General features: G+C 36.8%; 1 protein-coding gene across 1 annotated transcript in view; it reads left to right on the top strand.

Moving 5' to 3' along the window:
* The window catches only part of SRFBP1 (serum response factor binding protein 1), a gene marked incomplete at both ends in the record, with an annotated part of 59,409 nt that overhangs the window by 21,430 nt on the left and 13,458 nt on the right, over positions 1–24,521 (top strand). The window contains 3 exons of the mRNA XM_079548499.1: positions 1,272–1,360; positions 2,310–2,382; positions 17,803–17,874. Coding sequence (XP_079404625.1) covers positions 1,272–1,360; positions 2,310–2,382; positions 17,803–17,874 — 234 coding nt within the window. The remainder of the gene's footprint in view (positions 1–1,271; positions 1,361–2,309; positions 2,383–17,802; positions 17,875–24,521) is intronic.

The raw sequence follows: 24,521 nt of genomic DNA, 5'->3' as shown, positions 1-24,521 counted from the left end.
AAAATATGTCATTTTTTCAAACAAGTAATGACTTCTTGCCTTTTTGGTCTCAGATTTTCCATCATAGTGTCATGTGAAATGTTCCTCAATGAGCTTTGAAGATTTTTTTTGTTGCTTTGTTTTGTGGTTGAATTTGACTTTGGTTTCCAATGCTAATATTCCCTGGGAGAACTGGTTGGATGCTAACTCAGATATTTGGGCAAGATGCAGTCATTTGCATGTTGTCTCTAAGAAATTATAAGCCAATGTAGAAATTTGAGGTCAAGAACTTACTTGAGAAAGAGGTGCCAGCTTCTTACCCGCATTGCATGAACTTAAGATAAATTTGACTTTTTGTCAGGAACAATAATGTTTTTGTTTAAATATTTCATATTTTGTAAATTTAAATACGAAATCCTAATGTATTTTAATAGATAATATTTGAGAGTTAATTTAGCAGTACTGTAAGTAGTTGTTGAATCTATCTCTCTGAAATGTGCTTCATTGTGAAGACTGTGTTTTGTCTTAAGGTTTCCCATGATGGAATTTTAAACCAAAAGATTCCAAGGATTTTTCTGTTAGTACCACCTTTTTACTAACAATTGTAATTATTTTCCTCTTACTTTTGGGAGAGAAGTAAGACCAGAACATCCCTGTCAGGTTTTCTTTAATGTTAAAATACATTTTGGGAGGTAGAGGGAACTGTGTAGAGTAGGAAGTTGAAATTGAGTGTAGCGCATTGAATATCTGCATAGAGATTTTGAAGATCTATTTGAATATCTCCTTATGTGTTTATATTTAACAAAAATCTGATACATAAAAAGATTTGCATATCTTGTTGTTTTTTTTTCATAATAATAAATAATGTTTAGTTTGAGAATCTTTCCTTAGATCTTTTAAAACGTTTCACAATGAAAATAAGATGCACTAATGGAAAAGTACCCTTTTACCGGGACAAAAACAAACTGAAGGCAAAAGATGAGTCTTTACAAATCTGTAGCTCAGTCTGGCTCTAAGGATAATATTAAAATATGGCTAGTTAGGAATGTCTTGTCTCCTGTTCAGGCAGTTTTAGACTGTTGATTGTTCTTCCTCAGATGTTTGTGAAAGCAGCTTGATTTTAAATGAAATCTGAATTTGTTTCAACTGGAATTTGGGTAGCAGAAGAATGCATTCCGTTTTCAAGAATGGCTTTTGTTGATTCTAAAATGTAACTTAATGTAACAGATGTGTTTTATATGGAAGTTCATCAAGAGAGAGGAGCTTCATACTGTCTTCCTTCTTTCTGACAGGTTGTGAAGATGAGAAAAGATGTGAAGAAAGCCAGAGTCCTGACCATTCGCAGACTGACCAGACACATCGGGAAACTGAAGTTGAAAAAGTCAGTTTTAAACATCGTTGTTCTTGTTTGTGTTTTAATAAATGAGACAGTAACTGGATTGTCTTCTTAATAACAGGGGCAAGAGGTAAACATGCATTACATTGAAAACTTAAGGCACACTGATATATTTATTCTATTATTTGTATTTTTACTTTATTTTAGATAGATCCAAAATACTAACTGTAAAGTAGTTTCATGAAGTAGAACAGAGCTTACATGTTTTAAAAGGATTTAGTGTTTGGAAGTTAACCAACTCAAAGGACCTTTTGCAGCACTTCCAAAGCCATCAGACTTGATCTTTTATGCTCTTCCGCTCTTGATCACAAATTGTCCATTATTTTCTCACTGCAGTTCTCTGCAAATTTGTATAACAAAAAATATTATTTAGCGTGCATATTTATACAAATTATGCTTTTTTAATAATTAGGGTTAATATTCTTAAAGCAACATTTTTAAGATTGTACTTCCAAAGACAACGGGCCCAAAGTGGCTTCTATTATCTCACTGGAGATTAAAAAAAAAAAAAAAAAAGATGAGTCTGTTACAGTGTTTGAAGTGTAAATTGAATGTACTATTCTTTCATAAGCTTAGCAAATTATATGGGCCTATTAAACATTCATATTTAAATGTTGCAGATCTTAGATGCAGGTGTATTTGAAATAGCAGTTTCTCCTATGTGTTAGTGATAGGAATTGTCGTCATTCCCTTCTAATCAAGTAATGCTTGTCTTTTTGATTATTTTGCTAAATCTTTAGTGTTGTTTTTTTTCTGTTCAAAACAGGAGAAACACTGTACTACTGAACCACTCTTCACCACAGTGTTCATCACATCAAGGGGATGTGATTGTGCTCATTCTTATGATCGCTTGATAGATACTTAGTATGACCATTCTCTAATAAGAAAGTGAACAAAACTCAGGTTTTTTTTTTAATAAGGACTTCATTTACAGGGGTTCAGAGGACTTGAAGCTAAAGAACCAAAAACGAGCTGAGAGATTAATAGAAGAAATCCACGCTATGAAGGTATTACCATATTTGTGTATTTACATATTAAATAGAGTTAAGCTTAACAATAAAAAGCTTTGGTTTTTAGGACTGCATTACTGAATCCTCCCTAAAATATCTTTTAGGTCAGCTTTGCTGTTACCGTAACACATCTGGAAAATCAAGAGTGTTTCCCTATTTCCATTTTTGCTTGCTGCATCTGTCAAGGTGCTAAACAGTTTGAGTCTTAAACTTGCCAAACTAAACTTGAATTTATCTGGTCTGAATGGTGCTTGAAGTTTGTACTTTGACAGTTTAAGTGCAGGAATTAATTTCTTTGTGCCAATTAAGAGGGTAAGAAATGCTTTGTATAACTGATTATGGTATTGTCAATATCAGTTCTCAGCTTTAAATGACATACTACTGGAATATTTCTTTCAGCTTTAAAGCTCTGTTTTAGTTTTTGAAACTTTACCTTCAGGAGGCAGGTAGCATGGGATTCAGTTTTTTCTCTTCTGCTGTCAATTGATACAGATTTTGTATTTTTTGCATTATGATGTATGAGCAAATGCTTCAGAGATTTTATAACTTCATAGTGTTCTCTACTTCTTGTATCTTCATTTTAGTAGACAATGTTTACAACTGTGTGTTTTGGAATGGGTGCAGACTCCAGATTTCAGCACAAGCATTCTCTATTGTATGAGATAACTACTTTGACGTTAAATGACTGTTTTTTTCCTCGATAACTACAGTGGTTGAATAACCTTTATCTGTTTGTTTATTTATCTACCAATTAAGCATAGTCTTCAAAAGAAGCTGCTTAATAGAAAGGCTTTGTTATTCCATTTTCATGACATGGTTTTTGCCAGATTCATCAGATGGCATCTCATGGATTTTTAGCATATTATTTGTAAAACAACTGAGCTTCTACAGTTCAGTAAAGGGGAAAAGGAAACGTTCATCAGATAATTGCAGGGATTGGAAGGAACCTCAAGAGACCTTTGAGTCCAACCACCCTGCTAAAGTAGGTTCTCCACAATAGGTCACTGTCGCTGTTGCTCTGTAAAACAGCAGTCAAACAACATAAGTGTTGTCCACATGGTGCTTTTACTTTCATGACTGGCTCACACAGACATCCTAGTGCCTGCTAGCACTTAAGTCTGTATTGGTCACATTAGTTCAAGTAGTTTTATAGGTTGGTAGAAGGTTTCTTTCAGTCTACTTTTTTCTCTGTGCTCCCTGCAGTTAACAACAGTGGTTGGACTTGGTTTACCCTGCCTAATTCTAGGTAACTTACAGTGTCACTTAAAACACCTCCATGTCTTCTAGTCTGTGTATACACTGGGTGTAGAAATGTCTCTGGAAGGAAACAGACATGGAATGCCCTTAGCAGCCTTCCTGGGCTACCTGTTTCTGTGAAGATGGAATCTAGAATAACGAGGTATCCGGAGATAAGTGGCTGATTCTGGTATTCATGCTGTTACATACTTCTTTGGGAAAAAAAAAAAAAAAAAACAAAACCCTCTAATAATGAGGCTGTCATTTGGCCAAGCAGAGAATGAGCTGTGTGGAATTAAAGGAACACCTCAGTTGTCAGTAGTGACAACTACTGACACTGATGCTACTTGAGTTTTATAACTGCAGGACCTGTAAGTGTTGACTGTAAGTCTGATTGTTGAGAGAGGACAGATTTGTTATTTGAAGAGTGGTAAATAAAGTTTGCTTTGAAATTGTTTGAATAGGAGGAGTGAGCAGCAGAGGAGGAGGAAAAACTCCAACTTCCTGGGCAAATAGCTATTAAATCAGTAGTCCTTTTTGTTTAAAGAAAAAAAAAAAAGTGCACCAATATTATATTCATAAAATTTTAATAGTAAAAATTGCTCTTCCTGGTTGTTTTCGTTAGTTTTTTTTTTATCTTTTAAAATGAACAAATAGATGCTTTCTGACTATACAGTATATTTGTTTCTTAAATAAAAGTGCCTGTTCTTTTTCTTATGAATCAGAGTTCTGAAAGGCACTATTTGTTCACATATTTTTTTAGCATTGTTGGGTTTTAGACTAAGAGACCTTTACAGACTTGGCATAGAAATATTCCTGATTCATCATGGAGGAGAAACAAGACAGCTTTCACATAAATCATTCAAATTCCCTGACACAGCAGAGTTAATACTGGTAAAATGTCACACTCAGAAACCTGTTCTTAAGTTAGTGATGATGTTATTGAGTTATTGAGCAGTGATTTCATAAGAACTTTTCACATAACATGATAATGTATTTTCATTTAGTTTATTTGATAGAGCAAGTTCTCAGCTACAAAATGCTGTATTTCAACATAGTCACCAACATTAGCTATGCTGTCACCAGCGCTGAAGAGGGGCCTGCATGCTTGGCTGTCAACGGTTTAAGGGCTGGTTCGGCCCAGTTCCGTGACAAGCAGGGCGGAGGGATCTGCAGATCCGCGCCTCCAGAAAAAAGGGAAACAGGGGACCCCAAAATAATTAAAAACAGCGGCAACGATCTGGGGAGAAACAAACTAATTTACTAAGTATATTATCGGAATTCAAGATAACACACTATAATACAATATAATCAGAATTGAAACTAATAAATCAAATATAATGAGAGAGACAATGTCTGAAAGGGTGGATAGGCCTCACCACAACACTGAGGTGAGATGTGCAGTCCAGTTGAGCAGCAGGGAGATGGGAGCAGCGCCCACAACGAAGGGCAGGCGAGAAAGAGAACATCAGGTGACCTTGGAGGAGTTAAACCTGCTCTCCCTGACCGCAAGGTCCCCTGGGGAATGTAGTTCTTCTTCTCTTCATGGCAGGTACCCAGGACTTGAGCATTGACAGTTAAAGTCCCAGTGCCCCACATGATGTTATGATGTGGAATACCGAAAGCCAAAAATCACAAAACCATGACATTGGCTCATAAAAATTTGTACCAGTGGAGCTGACCCACCTTTTCACAGCATTTAGCAATGACAGCATCATTGCTAGAAGAATGTTGTCCGTGCAGTCCGTTTTTCATTGGCCTAAACAGATGGAATTCAGAAGGCACCAAATACAGACTACATAGTGGGCATGGAAAGCCAGTCCAGATTGGTAATGTACTCCACGGTTGTCAAACTGATATGAGACCTGGTATTTTCATTTTGCAAGAGAAATTAAGTCTTCCCCTGCCTCATTCTGGAAGCTTGAGCCTTCAGCTTAATCAGCATCAAGGCGTATTAATCTGTGTTGATGGCTGCAGGAAATATAAGAATCACCCCTTTCCTATCACAAAGGGCAGTGCACATCCACTTTATTCTCTGAGGTCTGCATCTTGAACTTTAATGGTAAATTCATGTCACCGCTCCATAGACTGCTGTTTTGACTCTGGCTTGTGATGGCACCACATCTCATACAAGGTAATAATGTGATAATAATGTGTCACTTTCAGCCTTATATTGGTTCAGTAATCCTTACAGACTTGCAAATAGTATTCTTTCTGAGCACACTATTCAGTGAAAACTTTGTGATATTTTAGCATTGCCACCATCATTTCCAATGAATTGTGACCAATCTTTAGCTCCATATACAGATCCTTAGCTGTAATCTGCCAGTTTGTGCCAACGCTCTTCATTCTGTAGTATGGCAAGAAGAATGACCATGTGGAACGTGGCTTGTCTTTCACATCACTGTCAGCACTGCTGAAACGCACCACCCACCACCTCACTGAGTCAGCACCCACTGTTTGGTCTCCATAAACATTCAGCAAGTGTTTACGAATATCAGTTGGTGCGGTTTTTCCACAAGGAGGAGTTCGTTTCCACACCTTTGCTTCATCTGTTCTTCCATGCCAGATGCCATTTTGTCCCATTGCTCCTCTGCTGCCATCTGTCACATGGCAACAACATGTAATTAAATATTGGTGGGAAGGTTCAACCTTTGCTGCCTGTATAATCAAGATGCTATAATTGCAATATAGTTGTTTAATCAACAGATATCAAGATGTTGTAATCACAATATAATCGAGAGAATCAAGCAAGGTAGACAATGATCACAAAGAGAATAAGCGGAAGAGCTTACCCTTCGGCTGAGCACACCAGAAGACACCAAGAGAGGGGATCTCCAGAAGAGATCCTTCCCCTCTGGTAGCCAGCTCTTAAATAGGTCTAGGAGGGGTGGAGCCAGGCTCCACCCCTTCCGGCAGCACAGGTGAATTGCCTTCACCTGTGCTCCTCTGGCTGACTCATGGCTCGCCTCAGGTGATTAATCAGAGGTTCAGGCCGTGACTCAGCAGTTCCCATACACTGCCATACCACCAACATCCACCTCTTACGCTGGGGGCCAGTGTCATAAAAAAGGAGGTATCGGTTCTGTCCCATTTTTAATCTTTATAGTGCTTCATGTTTTCACTTGTTCATTGCTTCCAATCATGTTGATGCCAAAATCTCACGTTTAATAGAACTGCTAGTCTACTAATATCTGTTCTTTCCCCCTTCTTAGATATTTTAACTAAGCAAACTTAACAACCTTTATATTGGAAGGCTGGTGGTTTTTTGTTGTTTTTCCTAGATTGCAAGTGTAAAATAATATGTTGAGTTTTTAAAAAGAAAATTGAGAGAAGAATGTGGGGAAGAAGCTTATACTATACAATTTCAAGCTGGGATGTAAAAGCAACTGACAGCCATTCCTACTTTTGTATTTTATTATGATAACAGAAATAATGATTTTTTTAACATCAAATACTGCTTTAGGTTTAGCTTCTTAAATATGAAGACAGTAAATATAACACTAGCTTCATTTTAAGGCTCCATCATTGACAAAATACTGAAATAGAAGCAGTTATCATGTGCTCCTTTTCTTGTTCACATTAGATTCTTAGTTACAAAGTGAAAACAGATTATAAAGGCAGCATTTTGTTGGATTTGAGACAACTTGAAGAAAATATTAAAGGAGGTTCTAAATAAAGGCTGTCAACTATCTTAAAAATATGGCTTGCAGATGAGGCTTTTTCCTATTGAGTCTTGCATAAGAATTTTACTACTTTGTTGTTGAGATTTTTTTTTTTTTGGTAAGGATGCAAAATAAGCTATTTTCACTTTTTTAGCAATATGGCTCACAGATGAGACTCCATCTCCTTTCTGAGTCCTACATAAGTATTTTTATTGCTTGCTTTAATAAAGATGCAACCTTTGCAGTAGTACCGAAAACAAATTAATGAAAGCCATATGCCTTAATTTATTTGAAAATTGAGCAGTGACAGCAAACCAAAACACTTCTTGTTACTATTATTCACAATAACCGGAGAAGTGTCAGCATGTTCTTGTGCTCATTTTGAAGACATGTATCTATATTCCAAATATACACTTCTTTCATTGTTAAGTTTTTCCATAATTCATGTAAATTTGAGGTAGAAAAGAGTATGTCTGTAAGCACTATGTAAGTTTACTTTCTAGTTTGGCCATCTCATGCTGTGGTGTAAGTACTTCTGCAGCAGTTCCAGTCAATCTGTTGCTGTATACCACCCTGTCTTTGTAGTTTCATGTTTTTCTAGAGCAGCTAAGAAGAGTATCTCCAGTAGACATTAAGTCTGTTTAGTCACTGTGGTGGATCTGTGCTAAACTCAGTCCTGCACTAGTCTCAGCCCCCTTAATCAGCTGTCCTTTCTGGGACTCTGTCTTCTGAAGAAATTTTCACACAGAAATTACATCTCTTATTTTTCACAGCTGTAAAAGAAATTCTTTTTAAATAATGTGGTAAAGGTTTTATTCTTATTCCCTCTAGAGGGAAATTTCTTATTTCTGTTGAGGGAAGCAGGAGGCCTACTGTAAATCTCTTTATGGTCACACAGAAACTAATTAATTCTGAATGGTGACTGCAGCTGCTACGATTTTTTTTATTCTAATTGATTGCTTTTGTGTGTAATTTCCCTCATGGTTGTCTCCTGCTTGCGAGGAATATGTATAATGTCTGTTCTGGGAATGTAATGCTAATGTAAACATGACTTCAGTGCTGGACAGTCTCATTGGCACTTCTGTTAAGGAAAAGATTCAGCAAGCATGTGGGTGAATAGGGTAAGGCAGAATAATTGTATGGTTAGGAAATGAAAGTAATGTTCTGCAAATGAATGGGAGTTCTAAGATATCAATAGATGCAGTAAATATTGCCCACTGAATCAGTATCTAGTCTTAACTTTCTGAAGAGTCTTTGGCCATCTTTCACTAAAGCCTCTGTTTAAAAAGAAAAAAAACATATCTTGTTTTCCTAATCAAGAGTTGGACACAGTAAGTGGAAGACAGACATGTATAACTAGCTATCACAGTGTTGGAAAGACAGCAGTGCTGTTCTGTGGGGATCTATGAGAATGAATGTTGCAGAGCTTAATGATCTAGAATCCCAAGATAGTGAAAATATGAGCACTAAAGCACTGTAGAACAGAATCAGAAATGGAACAACTAGGCAATGAAATGACTAAAGAAATTCTATAATAATGCATGCAAAATAATACGTATGGTAGTGAATTAATGCTTTGTTTTCATTGGATCTGAATTGGCTGTTATCAGTAAGAAGGTGGATTTTGGAGTTACCATAGCTGTGTGAAATTGCTGTATTGTCTCCATGTCTTCAGGCAGAAGATGGTGTGTTCCTGTTTGAATCCGTTATTTACCCATACACTGTGTAAGTCTTCATACTGTAATTTGAGGGGGGAAAAAGAAAGCTAAACTAAAAAAGTGGCAAGGATTATAAGAAAGATTATAAGAGGTGTGACTTGGCATCCTTGATTTCTGGGTTTATCCTAGCTTCTTCTGTTACGCTGTCTTTCTTTTTTTTTCTTTTTTTCTCATCTCGGGCACATGAAATAGGAGGTTTACCTTTGCAGGTTTTAGGATCTCTAGGAAAGGTCAAAGGTAATTTATTTTCTTTACTATACACTTTAAGAAGATTGAAGGAGTATTTCTGAGAGGAAGGGATTGGAAAAAGGAAGTTTTTTCTTGCTCTATTGTATCTGTTCTCAGTTTTTTCATGCTCTCTGGAAGTGGATGAGAAAGGGCTATGTATGTGGTTCTCTGTATTTGTGCTCTTCCATCTCTATTCACACCTCTTTGGTTTCTTCCACCTTCATCAATAATTTCCATTTCTGTGTGAAAGCAGATTCTAGCAGGTAGAGCTTATCGCCTGAATGGCATCCATCTGTCTGTCACTGTCTTCGGCGGGAACTTTGCAGTGTATCCTTTTCATGGCTGCTTTGTGCTCTTACAGGCAGGCATAGAAAAGAGGTGTAGCTAGCTGTACATAGCGTCCCCTTCTGGCAGGCGCTGCTGTTTTTCTTCAGTTTTAAGAAAAACAGTTCATCTGGCAACAAATGCTGTTGGCAACAATTGTGAATACCAGGGATAGTAATTCAAAACTGAAGATAGTTCCAGCCAACACAAGGCTGCTTGGAAGTATGTTAACCCTGAAATTGCATGTGGTTGCTATTTTAATAATAGAAAAGCAGTGTGGAACAAGCTGACAATACAGAGTGAAGCTACAGGTTGTACCACTCCAAGTGAACACTGACATTCAGAATCAAAAGATGTTGAAGGAGAAAATATTTAAATAACAATCAGTTTGGCATCATCATGTTTGCTTGTTTTTTCCTTTTTGTATAGCTTTTTTAATCCTTCTCGTAGTTTTTTTTGTAATACCTGCCACTTTTGAAATTGTCACAAGATTACAGACTTTCTGATTTTTTTTTTTTTGTGCTATGGTGAACAGAGTGACTGTTGCTCCTTGAATGTAGCTACTGAATCAAATGGGAACCTCCAAAATTAAACACTTTATTTAATCTAATTTACTAAGTAAAAAAAGTTCACAGTGTTCATCTCTGTAGACTGATGTAATTGCTGGCATTTGACTTGCATGCCTCTTGAAATATTAAATTAGTTTATAAACGTGGCAGAAAAGAGCAGCTTATATTTGCCAAATAAATTTGGGTATTTTACAACAGCTTAAACAAGCTAGCTATGTTAACTCTTGTTTTGGGGAATTGATTTTAAGGTTTCTTTTGTTACTAAACTGTACAGCTAAGTATTGCTCCCTCAAGTTCACAGTTTGCTTTTAAGAGAGATGGTATAAAACAGCAGAATTTAGCATAGCAGAATATTTACAAAGAGGAAATTATTAATTTATACAAAATTCTATTTACAATAATAATGAGTTCGGTTTGATGAGAATTTTAATAGCGTTGTTTTTCTAGATTGCACTAAAAACAGAAAACATGAGAGAATTTTAGAGTGAAACCTAGATAAAAACACACAGGTTGACACTGAATTTCACTTGGATCTAAACTGAGACAGCAATACTGTAGACATTTAGTAATGTTCAAACTTGGTGCCAGCAAAAACCTGACACTAGTATAGATTACAAAAAGAACAATTGCTAGGCTAGTTCCACTTGAAATACATTCTTACATTCCCAGTGATTAACTGTAGTTTTGGAGTGCATTTTTTAACAGGTTAGTGAGAATTAATTCTCATCAAAATTGAATGCCATGTATTAACCTATACTGAGACTGCAGTAGCTGTTGCTCTTTTGTTCTATTTCATTCTGATCACTTCCTCTGATTATTTCTTTCACTTGTTACTTTAAAAGGCAAAATAACTTACAGTATTTTTTTCTTAATCTGTAGTCTAGTATTCCTGCCTAAGTTGTTTTCAGTACAACAAAGCTGAAAATTAATGATTTTAAACAAGATACTTTTTTAATTTTGAGATGCAGTATATTGAGATAAGAAACAAGTTAGAATAACATTAGATTCTAAAAAAATTTTAGAAATGTAAGGCAACTGATGAAGAATGCAAAGTCATATTGAAAGATGTGGTATTTCCTTGAGTATGTACTTAGAAAAATTAGCAACTGTAAAACCCTTTCTTTTTATATCTTTTTTTCTTTCATTGAAATACAGGATGTAGATGTTTGAGAAGTGAAAAATACTGAAATTACTGTAGGATGTAATAACAATCTTCAATCATAATGGCACAGGAGAACGTATTTAAATTATAATTCATTTAATTTGTCTGCAGTTAGAGATGAAATGCATTCATTTTTACTGGATGAAACCTCTGGTTTCAGTATGTGATGATATAGCATCAAGTCACCCATCAGATTGTGGGGGAAGGCTGTGCTGATTGTACTGGTGGAACAGAACATTCTTCTATGAGATCTCTTTTTGTTGTGGTTTTGCTTTCTGGTAGCTGTCTGCTCTTCAAGAGTTGAGTATTTACAATAAGGTTTGATTTCTGTGGAAAACTGAATCTGTGTATCCACTTACTTACAGCCTGCATCAGACCACCTTGCCTGTAAGTTGAGCAGAAGTTTAATTTGGTGGAATGTTTTATTGAAATGCTGCATCCTTCTTGAAGCATGCAAACTTCTGAAACGGCATTTATTCAAACAATTTTAGTACATATTCTTAATGCAATTCAGTAGTGAGGAGTCTGTGCAACATGCAGGGCATTGCTACGTGACTGTAAATTCCTACTCTATATCTCTCAGTGTAATGTGACCTGTAATTTTAATTTACAAAAAAGAACACATTATAATTGTGCTGGTTTATTTACCTTGTCTATATGAACTTCGAGTGCACGCATACCTCAAACATTCAGTCTTGACTTTGTTGGTGTATTATGTTATACTAAAATGATTGGGAATTCATTCTCTTGAAGACCGTCACCCTGTAATCTTTTGTTATTGTCCTTTATAGTTTCTCCTAATAACCAGTAGGGTACTGTGTATTTTTATAAGCCCTGAAAGCTTGCATCACGTCTCATCTCCATCTGTAATTTTAAAAGCAAGGTTTGATGCCAGGGAGATAGCAGACACAGAATGGCAGGGGCAAGTGAGTAGACTCCCTCATTTGCTCTCAGTGCAGGGTGCAGGCTGTAAAGTAAACATGCACAAACATTAGAAGTCCTGAATGTTGTCTTGTCAAGGAAGTGAGTGGGCAGGCAGAGAGATCTTGAAACATAGCATGAGTAGAGCATATCATGTCTTTTTTTTCTTTACCGAATCATTTTATAAATTCGTAGTTGGCATAGTTTTGTCTACAGATAAATGTTTTTAATTGCATTTTACTTAAACCAAGCATGAACTGAGCATAACCTGGAAGACATAACAAGGCCTTTCCAGTGGAAACATGGAGGAAGTTATTCTGTAAACTGCTTAAGTGCTGGAGTATCCCTGCCCCAAAGTGTGGTAGTGTGAGTCACACCTTCAGGGCTGCAGTCTGTGAAACTGACACATTGGACATGTTTTTTGTACTTTTTTTTTTTTTCCCCAAAAGACTGCTTTAAAATATAGATGTATTTTAGCTCACAGAGATATTTAGACATTTTTGAAGGGCGGTTACTCTGAACAAGTGACTTACAAGTCAGTATACCTTCTTAACTTTCTGAATATCATTCAGATTTGGGCCCGTGATGGGTGTGACAGTGACAGTACCATTCTGGACTCCATGTGTATCCATCTACCTCCAATCAGACTGTTAGAAGCCCTTATAGGATTCTCACTTGTGGATTGAAAACCTCATACCTCCTCAACAGTTCTTGGTAATTCCAGCATAATATTTTTTCTTCTACATGTATGAAGAAGTGAGGAAAATGTCTGTTAGCAGTCTGCTGCAACAGAGGATGATGGCAGGTCTTTTTAGAATGGAAAGAGCGAAATTCTAGGTTGAATTCCTGATGGAAAAATTCCATTTATTATTTGCCATCGTTTCAAACTGTGCTGTATTTTTAATAGAAACACATGGATATTAGGACTGGATATTTTTCACGGCTGCTAGTAATAGAATTTTTAGTACTAGGATATTGCTACTATATTGATTCACCTAGTGGAAATCAACCTATTTTTTTGTCAGTTTTGGACAGGAAAATTTTAATGATTATCTAGTCTGTTTCTCAGCATCAGGTAAAGCAAGTGGTGTGGTTGCATCATTCAAGCATTCTAGTGTCCTTCAGCCGGGGAAGGCAAGTGGGTGTTCTGAGTTATATGTTGCAGTGAACAAAGCAGAAAACTCAGTAAAACTAAGAGTGGGTTTTCAACTGACAAAAGCTTCACTCCAGAAGTTGTAGTCATGAACATGCAGCAGATAACATGCTCTGAGTTTACCTAACATCAAGTTACAGCTACTGATTTGTTGCAAATTTCCGTAGACTTCTCTGGAAGGATTTTATGTAATTTAATGTGATGGGTAAAGATGTGTGTAACCTGGATTGCCAGGATTCCACTGAGGAAAAAACTAAAGCCAAGTGAAAGCTTGAATTGAGTCAGGAAGGCTACGGGTTCTTTGTCCAGAATGAGAGTCCCCTTCTTTAATATGACATTACCAAGAGAGAAACTGGCCCATTTTACGCCTTAAATCTGTAGTGGAAAATGAGAGCAAATATAAAAAATATATGTACACATATATACATAGTCAACACATGGACAAATTTTCATCCCTCAGTAGAAACGTTTAACAACTTTGTAGTTGTTTTGTAACTACTGTCAGAAAGGTGCTTTTGTTCTTGTCTGCTGGAAAATTATTCAGAGATATTGTAGATATTTCAGTGTGTATATATGCTTGGGTCATTGTTACTGCCCGGGTATTTCTTTTTTTTAAAGTCTCAAGGATAAAGCTAGTGTCACTTTTTCTTCACAGTCAATCTACTATAACCAATGATAGTATTGCAGTTCTTTACAGTAGGCCTTCACAGTTCAAGCAAACTCATACTCTGATCATGGATTTGGTGTATTTTTAAAATCATATAATCTTTTTAGGGAGCCATAGTGGATTCCTTTCACTCTTCGGAAGATATTCCGTTGAACATTATCTGTTTTTGAAGCAAAAACATGCTTCACAACAGTAGTATTTTACAGTGAGTCAAAGAATATTTATGCTCTGAATAATAAGTAAAATACTGAACTTCTAGAGACTTTGAAAAGAGAAAAAATTGCTTAGGACTGGAAGCCATATAGTCATTAAATTACACACACACAAAAAAAGGATCTTCAGATCTGTCCTGAAATGAATGTATTTTCTACATTGCTAAAGAACCTAGAAAAATTACAGAAAATAACAAAATGAGGCTGAAGGCTAAAGAAATACATATGAAACTTGTTCATGAGAAGGTAGCCTCAAACACTCATTCAAGGGTAAGAAAGATTTTAATGTCTCAGAAGATCTAAGTTCAGTGTTGAATAACAAACTATAGTTGAAATTTCACCAGAAATATTTTATTTTGGGTATGGCTGCTGTGTTAGCAATTTGTGTATGTCCTGACTCAGTTAGTTATTATTTTTAGAGAAATTCTTTAAGTGTAAGAAGAACAAAATCATCATGTAGAGAAGGTAGATACCGCATCATTTCATAAGGAAAGGCTTAACACTTGCATTAGGTAAGAAAATTTGAAAAAATTGTGAGGAAAATGATAGACCTGATAAAGGAAAAAGGAAAATACTGGCCAAAACAAAGTTGTCTGTGGATGATAGGTAAAATTTTTAATAGTGTGAGGACTGGTACTCCTAAATTGTTTCCACAGGCCACCACTGGCAAACTGTTCTTCTGAGTCATCTGAAATTGCCTTAGTCAGCATAGCTGAGAGTGCATTTGATGTGAATAATGTTGCATTTCTCAGTTGTGTCAAAACCTCATATGACAAGGTTGGAGTTTTTTCTGTCCTCCCTGGCTATTCTGTAAACCACATTTCCATTTGCTTTAGGATAAAGTGTGTATCTTTGTCACTATTACTTTATAAATAAGAGATAAAGAGTAATCTGAGCCACCATTATCATTGTTGGTATGACATTGCATTTTCAGATGCCATTTGTGTTTGACATACTTCTGTACAATATGGTCTTGTTTTCATGTGTAAGACAGTTCCAGTTTAAATAACCACATCGTTGAAAACAAAAACAAAACAAAAACAACCCAAAACCAGAAGAATAGCCTTTGTTACATTTCCATAGGCAACAGGGTGAGATTGCTGCCTGCAGTGCTTGACATGCAGCAGCAGGGTTGCCCCACAGCAGTGCTCAGCTGTCTGGCTGCATGCTGTGTTGTCCCATTTCACAGTCCAGCCTTTCCTTGCCTCTGGCTATCCCTTATTCCGTCCCAGTCTAGTGTTTGCCCACCCATAATTTGTTATTCCCATTGTTGCCAGTTTTGTTGTACCACACCCAAATTTGGTTATTTTGATGTGACTTTGTAGATAGATGTGCTGTTACTGGTAGGTCTACGTATGTCCCATTGAAAGTGTAAGTTTTCCTCCCCATGAGACTTCCAGAACTCCTCCAGCTTTCTCTGAAGCTTGTCTGTACTTCACATAACTCTCAGAGATCTGTAACTGTATTGCCAACTACTTGCATTATCTGTCACATCTGGCAGTTTTCTTATTTCCAGTGGTTTTCCACATCCTCTTCATTCAGCTTACTCTCAGCTCAAGGCCTCGTCATCTTCTGCAGCCGTAACGAGGCCCAGCTGACTGACAGACCTCTGTTGTTGCTGCCCCTGTGGAGCCTGTTATCTTGGCTTGAGCACCAGGGAGGTGAGAGTACCACTGTGCTTCATGTTGTGTGCATCAGCCTGCAGATCTCTCCCCTGCACATGTCCTTGTCTCTTAAGGGGCTTCATGATGGATGGTGAGATGGAACACGGTCTGGAATCAGCCCATTGTCTCTTGCCTACCCATCATCCTCTTGAGGGATGATGACAAAACAGCTATTGAAAGGTCCACCTCCACTGCCTGCTGAGTGCCTTTCCTCCTGTAGAAAAGAGATGAAACCCTGCATTTACAATAGAATCTGCTATCTGGCTGTGGCCAGCACCAATTACACAAGTGCTATAGCTGGCAGACACTGTTGTGGAAGTGGATAGTGGGTCTCAATGCACAACACGAAGCACAGAAGTCACAGCTACTGCTGGGACGACCATGAGTAAATACAGGGTCAGCAAATGGAGTCAGACCAGGATGTAGGAGCCCAAGCCTGTGCCAGGGGAGCAGGGAGCTGCTGAAGGTTACTGCTTCAGCCATTAGAGCAAGGGACAGCTTCTGTTCCAGCAGCCAGCTGCAGTGAGAGTGGGGTTAGCACGTGTCCTGTGCACAGCTGCTGGTGGGTCTGGGGTGAAGGACTGCAGGTATGGCTGAAGCTTATCTTGCTTCCCTTTAAAAGAGAATGCTGCATTTAAATCCTTAAAAAACAAAAAATAGGCACATTTTTCCTGTGTGGGGGGAGGAGGTAGAATGAAGATCATATAAATTATTATATAGATTCTTTTTAATATAAAGAAACACCTAGATTTAATGAACAGTATTGGGTTCCAGCTCTTCATTCATAACTTCTCGCCAACTCTGACTATTAGCATGTCACTTAACCACCGTGTCCTAGTTTCACCATCTGTAAAACGCTTTTGAAAGTCATGGAAAACTGAATCATAGGTCTTTTCCATCTCTAGATTCTATTAGGTCATCCAGTCTGTCTATCTGCCAGTGTAAGTTTCCTACATTCACCAGTGTTTTTCCAGTCTGGGTTCTGTGTGCCAAGTGGTTGGGCTTCCACCAGTACCTATGGGAGATGAATTTGCAGACCTTTAGATCTCAGCGTGAGGAAGCTCTTCTGACACTGACAAATATTGACACAAATATCTCAATTGGCACAGGTGTTGCAGTTTACTATATTTGACTTAGGGCATATGCTTTTGTAGAGTTTCAGAAATACAATTTTCTTTATGTTGGAACCTGCAGTATAGTGATATGAACAATATCTACACAATAACTATCAGAATAACTAGCTGTCTTTGTACAAAGTTTTCAGAACTATGAATACATGAAAGTTATTTGGGCTCTGTATTATCAGAAGTTAAACTGCTTTTAAAGTCACCATCTGGCAAACAACTGGTGTTTTGCATCATTTATTAGATGCAGTGACCTAGGAAGAAAAGGCCAATACTTAGTGTATTTTACTGATCAAGTTAACAGATTGTTTGTTTTGTAATGCAAGTTGTATATAATATGTATGTTAATGAAAAATCTGTCAGAGGTGTGTGTTTCATGAAATATCCAACTTCTAACCAACTCCACTTGCACAGGATTTTCATTCCTAATGGCATGCTAATTCCATTCTAATGGAAATTCTTAAGGCTGGAAATGGAAATTGCATCTTCATTATATCCACAAGAGGGAGAAGGGAGGGCTCTTTGTTGTTTTCTTGGGTTGTTGTTTTAATTTCAAATTCGATTTCGTGGCTTAACCCTATATATTTGTGTATGTGAATAAGAAAATATATTATTTGCATAAACAACATCAAAAATTTCTGTACATAACAAATGATCTTCTTCCTTTACGAAATCAGTGGAGGATACCGTGAAATAATAGCACTTGTAAGGAAGATAAGCCTTAGAATAGTAAAGTCTGATCATAAAAGGAATAAATATATCTTTCATCCACAGGAAATAAAGCCGGACCAAGTTACCAGACTTGCACTTAGGAAAGAAGTTAATTTTGAAAGTATCTGCAGAAAGGTAAGGTTTGCTGATTTTGTTGCTCCTTATCTGTGAGTGTGAGAAAATGTCTGAGCCCCTAATGATGATGTATTTAAGTTATGCGTGTGTATGAGTGGGATTATCTGCATTTGCATAGTGTGTGATGTACGTTATATTGGATCTTAACTATAAATCTTTCTTTTGTTTCTAAAGTCATCACTCCAACAGGGCACGTCTGCAAAAAACTGTATAGTTATTTTAGCACGAGTGGCTTTTCATTAAGGCTGGTGGGCTAACATCAAGCAACAGGAATTGCATACCAGGAAGCACAGTTTTTATAAATAGGCTTGTCATGTTTTCTAGTACATTTACATGAGTTAATTAATGTAAATAATTACACTTCCAAAACAGATGAAAATAAGCTTTATGTACTTGAGAGGAAGAGAGAAGTTTATCCATGTGAAAAGGACATTAGCCTGAAGTAAAGGTGAAATTTTAATGCAGCCATTTCAACACAGTGTTTCTCCACTGTCCACTGACTAAATATTAACTAACTAGTAATAACTGGAGGGGATAAAATGAAGACACTGTAAAGAGCAGAAAAAGGTAGCCTTGTAAGTGATTTGTTGCAGAAACAATCTTACAAAGCAACTTCGAATCAAAAATATCAGTAAAACAAACAGTAGGTTTTCCTCCAAATCCTCCTAAATTTTTCTGGATGGGCAGCTGAGGGCTGTGGAGCATCTGCGATCTGAAAAACACATCATGCCCAGTCAAAGTTTTAATGCAGTGTTTGATCATTTCCTCCTATAGTGATGTAATTACACTCTATCAAAGCATGGCCATATGTGGTGCAGCTCAGTTATCAGCATAGAATGCAACAGGATATCATTGAAGCAAAATGAAATTAGTATACTAGAGAGTATACTAGAGTATACTAGAGAGGACACAAGTTGGATCTTATTGATGTATGATAACTGTTCCAAAAGTAATACATCTTATTTTATTCTGTTGGCCTGTGACATCAGGGGCAGATATGGTGGACACAATTCTGCCCCTCTGCTGCTATCTATCATATGTTCAATGCATCAGCTTTGTTCTGACTGCTTTCTCAAGAATAGAAGTCCCAGAATCAAATACTTGATTCAGTTGTTTTCAAGGAGTTTATGAGTTTATATATTTGGAATTGCCTAAGAGGACAGTTTTTCAGTTGTCAAGAATACAAAAGGGAGTATTGGTAATCTTACCAGTTCATTTTATCTATCCATTTCTTTTGCTAGAAGTTCTTCAGATATAAGCGGGTTATGGTAAAGGATAGGAGGTGGCTATGAAATTTTCCTAGCCCAGGACTTAGGTAATAGAATTCTTGTTTTCATAGTCATGGCTGACTGTATATTTTCCAAATTTAATTAAAATTGGCTTTTATTTTGCCATAATCCTTGAAAACATATAGTGCAGGTGTCTTGATGGACTTGTTTTTTAAAATTCTTATTTGTGTCACTTTCTGCTGCTAGTAGGGTTTTACAGCAGTATGAAAGACTTAATCTCACCTATTATAATGAATGAGTTCATTTTAAAATAAACAAGTGTTTGGGTGAGTTCTGATGCTGTTTTAAACCAGCAGTTTAACCTCACTGTTGTAGTTCTCCTAACAAGTGGTAGCTGAGCCACTGAAACCACTGGCTGGCCATAGCATTCCCACTGCTGAAAGGAGTATTTTTTGCGTGCTTTAATAAAAGTTAATATGTCAATGTATTGTTTCATCTTTTCCCACAGTTAGTTATTAATAATAACATTTGGGAAAAAAAAATCTATCTCTAGCAGTATTCTTTAGATCCCGTGAAATGTCGACCATACTGTTTACCTTTTCGTTAACTTCAGTTTCGAAATATTTGAAGCAAAACATCCTGTGGCTGTTTTCATTTTCCAAATAGGTTTGTTTTCACTGATAAAAGGCAATCTGCTTTTAATTCACTGTGGAATGCTGAATATTAGTTTTGCATAGTGGATGTGTAGTCAAGATATTTGTTTAATTCCTTCTGCCCACTGAGAGTTTATGTTCTATTACTATTTTTCCCCATATTTTTTTTAGAATAAGATAGGCATACTTTTCTATTTAAAAAGATGTTTTCTGGGTTTCAGTTATAAAATTTATAAAAAACATCACAGGGCTAACACATTAATATAAGAGAAGAAGCAGTGGGTGAGCTGTCCTTCGTGCACCTCTGCTGAAACTCTTTACATCCATTTTGAATATTGTTGCAGCTGGCTCAATTGCTATTAACAGATGGTAAACTCTGTTGTAAAGGCGGTATTAAATGTTGCCATGTGACTGCAGCTGGACTTTATTGTTGGTGCTTAGTCACAGCTGTTGAAAATGGAACCTTTATTCTCTAGATTCTCACTGAGCTTTTCTACAGGTTCTGAACACAGTTCTGTGCTGTCTGCAACAAACACATTTGCCAGTTGTTAGTATTGAAGAACACGTGGCAGACCTGCAGTCTAATTTTTTAAACAGATTTCCATCTGTGTAGCATTTTAATGTGGTTACTGTAGCATATGTCCCTGAGCTGTTCTGGGAGCCTTGGTTCATCATTATTGTGCTTCAGAAGCTAATGCTAAAAAAGTTGTTCATTGCAAGATTGAGAGCAGACAAAGGCCAAGCACCTTTGTTTCACCGAAGCCATTCTATCAGACTGCCTCTCTGCAGCCATTTGTCACACAGCAACAACATGGAATGGAATACTGGGGAGGAGGTTCAACCTATACTGCTGTACCACCAACATTTGCTTCTGTTGTAGTGGACCAAAATCTTAAAACAGCAGGCATTTCTTTCGGAGCAGCCCTCATAGAACGGACATCTAATGCATGGCCATAGGCAGATATGCCAGAATTCAGCTGAGCAGCATAGTATGATTTTGATGACTGAAAGTCTAGGTTGCCTGATGAGAATGGCTGTACTTAAGATGATTATGCAGGAATGACATTAGTGATGTCTTGGTGTACATATTTTAATGCTTACTCCAAGGTTATAATGCTACAGTTGAAGTTTGGGATGTTATTTTGAAGATGAGTGAATTTAACATCCGTTGCCTATGTGAGTTTGTTTTTTCCCACCCCTCAACATGTATCTCATCTGGAACCAAAAAAGAGTAAGGGTAGGGTAGTCACAGTGCTCGTAAATTTACCATGACAAGGCAGTCTGTTGGAAGTGTTTTATGAAAGGCTGTGATATTAGAGGTATTAATCAATTTACAGCATTACAATTGCTAAATAGCTATTTGGAGCACGAGGTTCCTCAGATTGTATCAGTAAATGGTAGTCTTGGATTACGAGACATGAGTAGGACATGGTTACACAACAATAATAATTATTCTAAAAAATACTCTTACCTTTAAAAACATAAATTTCCTTAGCAGGAAATTTTAAAGATAATTCAAGTACTTTTTAGCTTTGTGACATAGAAAGAAGGGAAGATGGCGTTTCTAAATCAAGCAGAATTTCAACCAAATAGCTGCATCCAAGGAGGGACAGTCACATCTGTATTTTCTGTCTCTGAAAAATAGGAAGGTTTCTATTTGAGTTGATGTTAATAAATGTACTTCTTTGATCTTGGCTTTAATTTATTAAAAAAAAAAAAAACACGTACTTTTTAATGAAAAAATATATTTTAAAATGTCACTATTCTCTTGAATTTAATCTGAGGAAATGCATTAAATCATGAAAGGGGCCTGATGCATAGTCCTGTGCAGTTTAATTGAAGACTTTCTGTTAACTTCAAAGGCTTTGGATCGAGCACAAAATAGTTGCTGTCTTTCATTTGGGCTCTGGGGGATTTTTCCACAGTCCCCTCCCTTCTCTCTTTTCCACCCTTCGCCTTTATCCCCCTTCCTCTCTCCCCCCTACCCCCCTAAATGTTCTGCTAGCCACAGAACAGTCTGATTAGGATAGATTCATTTATTGATACAAAACTTCTGTTGCTGGTGCTAGTGCCTTTAACAGCATAACTAGATAATTACTTATGTGGATTTTTAACATTCTATGCTTATGAAAATATTTTGCTTGCAATCCATAAACCATAGAGAAAGGACTACTGTATGAATCAGTCTTTTGTGTAATACTGATGTGATGGTTCATTGGCTTTCTGTAATATACTTATCATTAATTTTGCACTTAGCTGTTTTGTGGTTTGATTTTGGCAATCTTGCAGGAAAACAGCTGGTGTTCTTGAGGGAACCATGAATATTTTCCCTTAAAAAAAAAAAAAAAAACAAAAAAAAAAACAACTGAATTCTGGTTGTTAGCACTCTTGTAATTAGAAATTGTGTGTAGGCAATGTGTAATTATAATAGGAATAAATTAATGATTATTTAATCTGTTTCGGAAGACTTAATGATCATCTGATAATACCTCTCCTTTTCTTCATTGCTTTTAAGTAACAATATGATCAACTTCAAAACAGTTTTAGGAACCCAGAATAGTTGTTAACCATTTTTTCTTTGGGATGAACACACATTACCTCGTGTATATGAAGATGGTTCCATTCCTCAGCACTGTTTATGCTGAGTAGTATAAACAATACTTCTCCACCTTAGGCATTATGTCGCAGGTCCTTTCTTATTTTGGTATGGAAAGACAGTGATTTGCATAGCTGTTACCAATTTCTTTATGCAACAGTTACATTTGTCAACATCATTTGTTTTTTGGCAGTGCGTTCCATTGATTTTAACACTGCTCAATAGGACTGGATTGATGCTGGGAATCAGTGTTGCAGTGCTGGATTCCTTCTGTCTCCAGCATTTTTATTCCATTTGAATGGAAGTTGCACTGAATGTATGAAACCACTGTTTCCTGAGAGTTTTCCATGTCAAACACCAGATATTAACTCTAACAGGAATGTCTCTGGTCTTTCTAACAATACTGATGTAGAATTTTGCATTCAGTGATGAATATCACATTCGGTTGCAAATACTTTCTCTGTGTGAGTGATTATTGGTTGTTGATGTTTTGTTCTTTGTTTTTCTCCTGAGGCTTCTCATCTTCCAAATTCAATTTCTTGAACTATGAGCTGTTCAGCATAACTTATGTATGTATAGAGAGATGTGTATATGTATATATATATCATTATACAGATAATTATTATTCATATAAATGTATTTATAGTATATAAATGTCCTTTCTGATGTAAATGAAATGCTTAGCATTGTGTAATCTTCTCTGTTTTGGAGTCTAGAACCCACTGATACGGCTGCAGTCAAAGTTTTGTCAGTACAAAACTGTTTTCTTAACAAATCTTTCTCGAGTCTTTCTCACTGACTTCTCCACTAATTTTCCTTCTGTCTGTTTGCCCAACCAGTGCCAATCTCTTCCCAGAAGCCCAGTGGGAAAACTCAGTCTGCTGTTTATGCCACACTCTGTCCATTTCCTTCCCTGGTTAGCCATTCTTTTGCCTGCTAGGTCCTTACCATACTTACTCTGTGCTAATTTCTGTCTTCTCCATTAGCCCCTTTTCATTCAAACTAGGCTGCTACCTGCTTGCCATTCTAGAGTCACCATTTGAGAGTAAGGAGATAGACTGGACAAAGTTGGCACTATATTCAACACCAGAGCATGCAGTGATCTGTTTAGTGACAGCCTGGATTTTGTCTTCTCTCGGAACAATATTTTTAATGTTCTGTATTGAAACGAAACAACAGCAGCTTTGGCAGTTTCTCATTGTGAGGCATTATACTCCTGACATGAAAAAGCTGCCTTCTGTCAAATTTTACTTTACGAAGCCAAGGATCTATTAAGATGTGATCTTTAGGAAAGACTCAGTCCCAAAAATGATTGCTTTTGATTGGAATTAGTTTGTTTCAACCATTTGGCATTTCAGAGCAGAATGTGGATAGGCATATTGCTATCATCAGAAATCAGAGAGCAGTCAGTTCACGTTGTTCTGATCAGTGTTTGGCTTTTGTCATCCAGGTAGCTTAGTCACAGTGAATGCACTTACAAGAGCATAAATGGACAGAAACATACGTGGGGAAGCACAGTGTTTTTCAGCTCAGATATTCCTGTTACAGTGATGATTCGATGCATACAGCTTTGTATACACACAGCTGTATTTTTTCATTGCCAGAATATGACACAGTATATGTAAAAGCACATGCACCTCTGAACTTTTGTTCGTATTTTAAATGAATATTTAAGTTACATGCATAATTTTTTATGGGGCATGAGTAATGGGAAGAATTGAGTAAAGTGTTCAAACAAATCTTGTTTTTATGTTTTCCTTGAAGAAAATGAAAGAAAGTATTATAACGACAGATTCTCAAAGCATGGTAGGCTTGATACTTTATAAAAGAATGTCAAATCAGTGATGTCAGAATTTCCATAATATAATTTTCAGAAATACTTTTTAGACATGCATGGAATGCGCAAGTGGCAGGCAGAGATCCAGAACCTCAAAGCATGCATGAGGTAGTGGTATAGAAAGGAGAGATTTAGGTGTCAGAGGAACTAAGGAACCTTCAGACGTGAGAGAAGACAGGATGAGAAAGATGAGCTGACTTACTAATCAAAATTGAACCTGGCTGCTGGCACTGAAAGTCTTCATAAAGGAATGAAGAAGAAAAAAAAAAAGCAGGAGGAAGACTGCATTCCTAGAAGAGCATCTGATTCACAGTCATGTTATCAGTAGGGAG

The sequence above is a fragment of the Tetrao urogallus genome, assembly GCF_951394365.1.
Source record: "Tetrao urogallus genome assembly, chromosome: Z".
Taxonomy (NCBI): domain Eukaryota; kingdom Metazoa; phylum Chordata; class Aves; order Galliformes; family Phasianidae; genus Tetrao; species Tetrao urogallus.
This window is presented reverse-complemented; position numbering and strand designations above follow the sequence as displayed.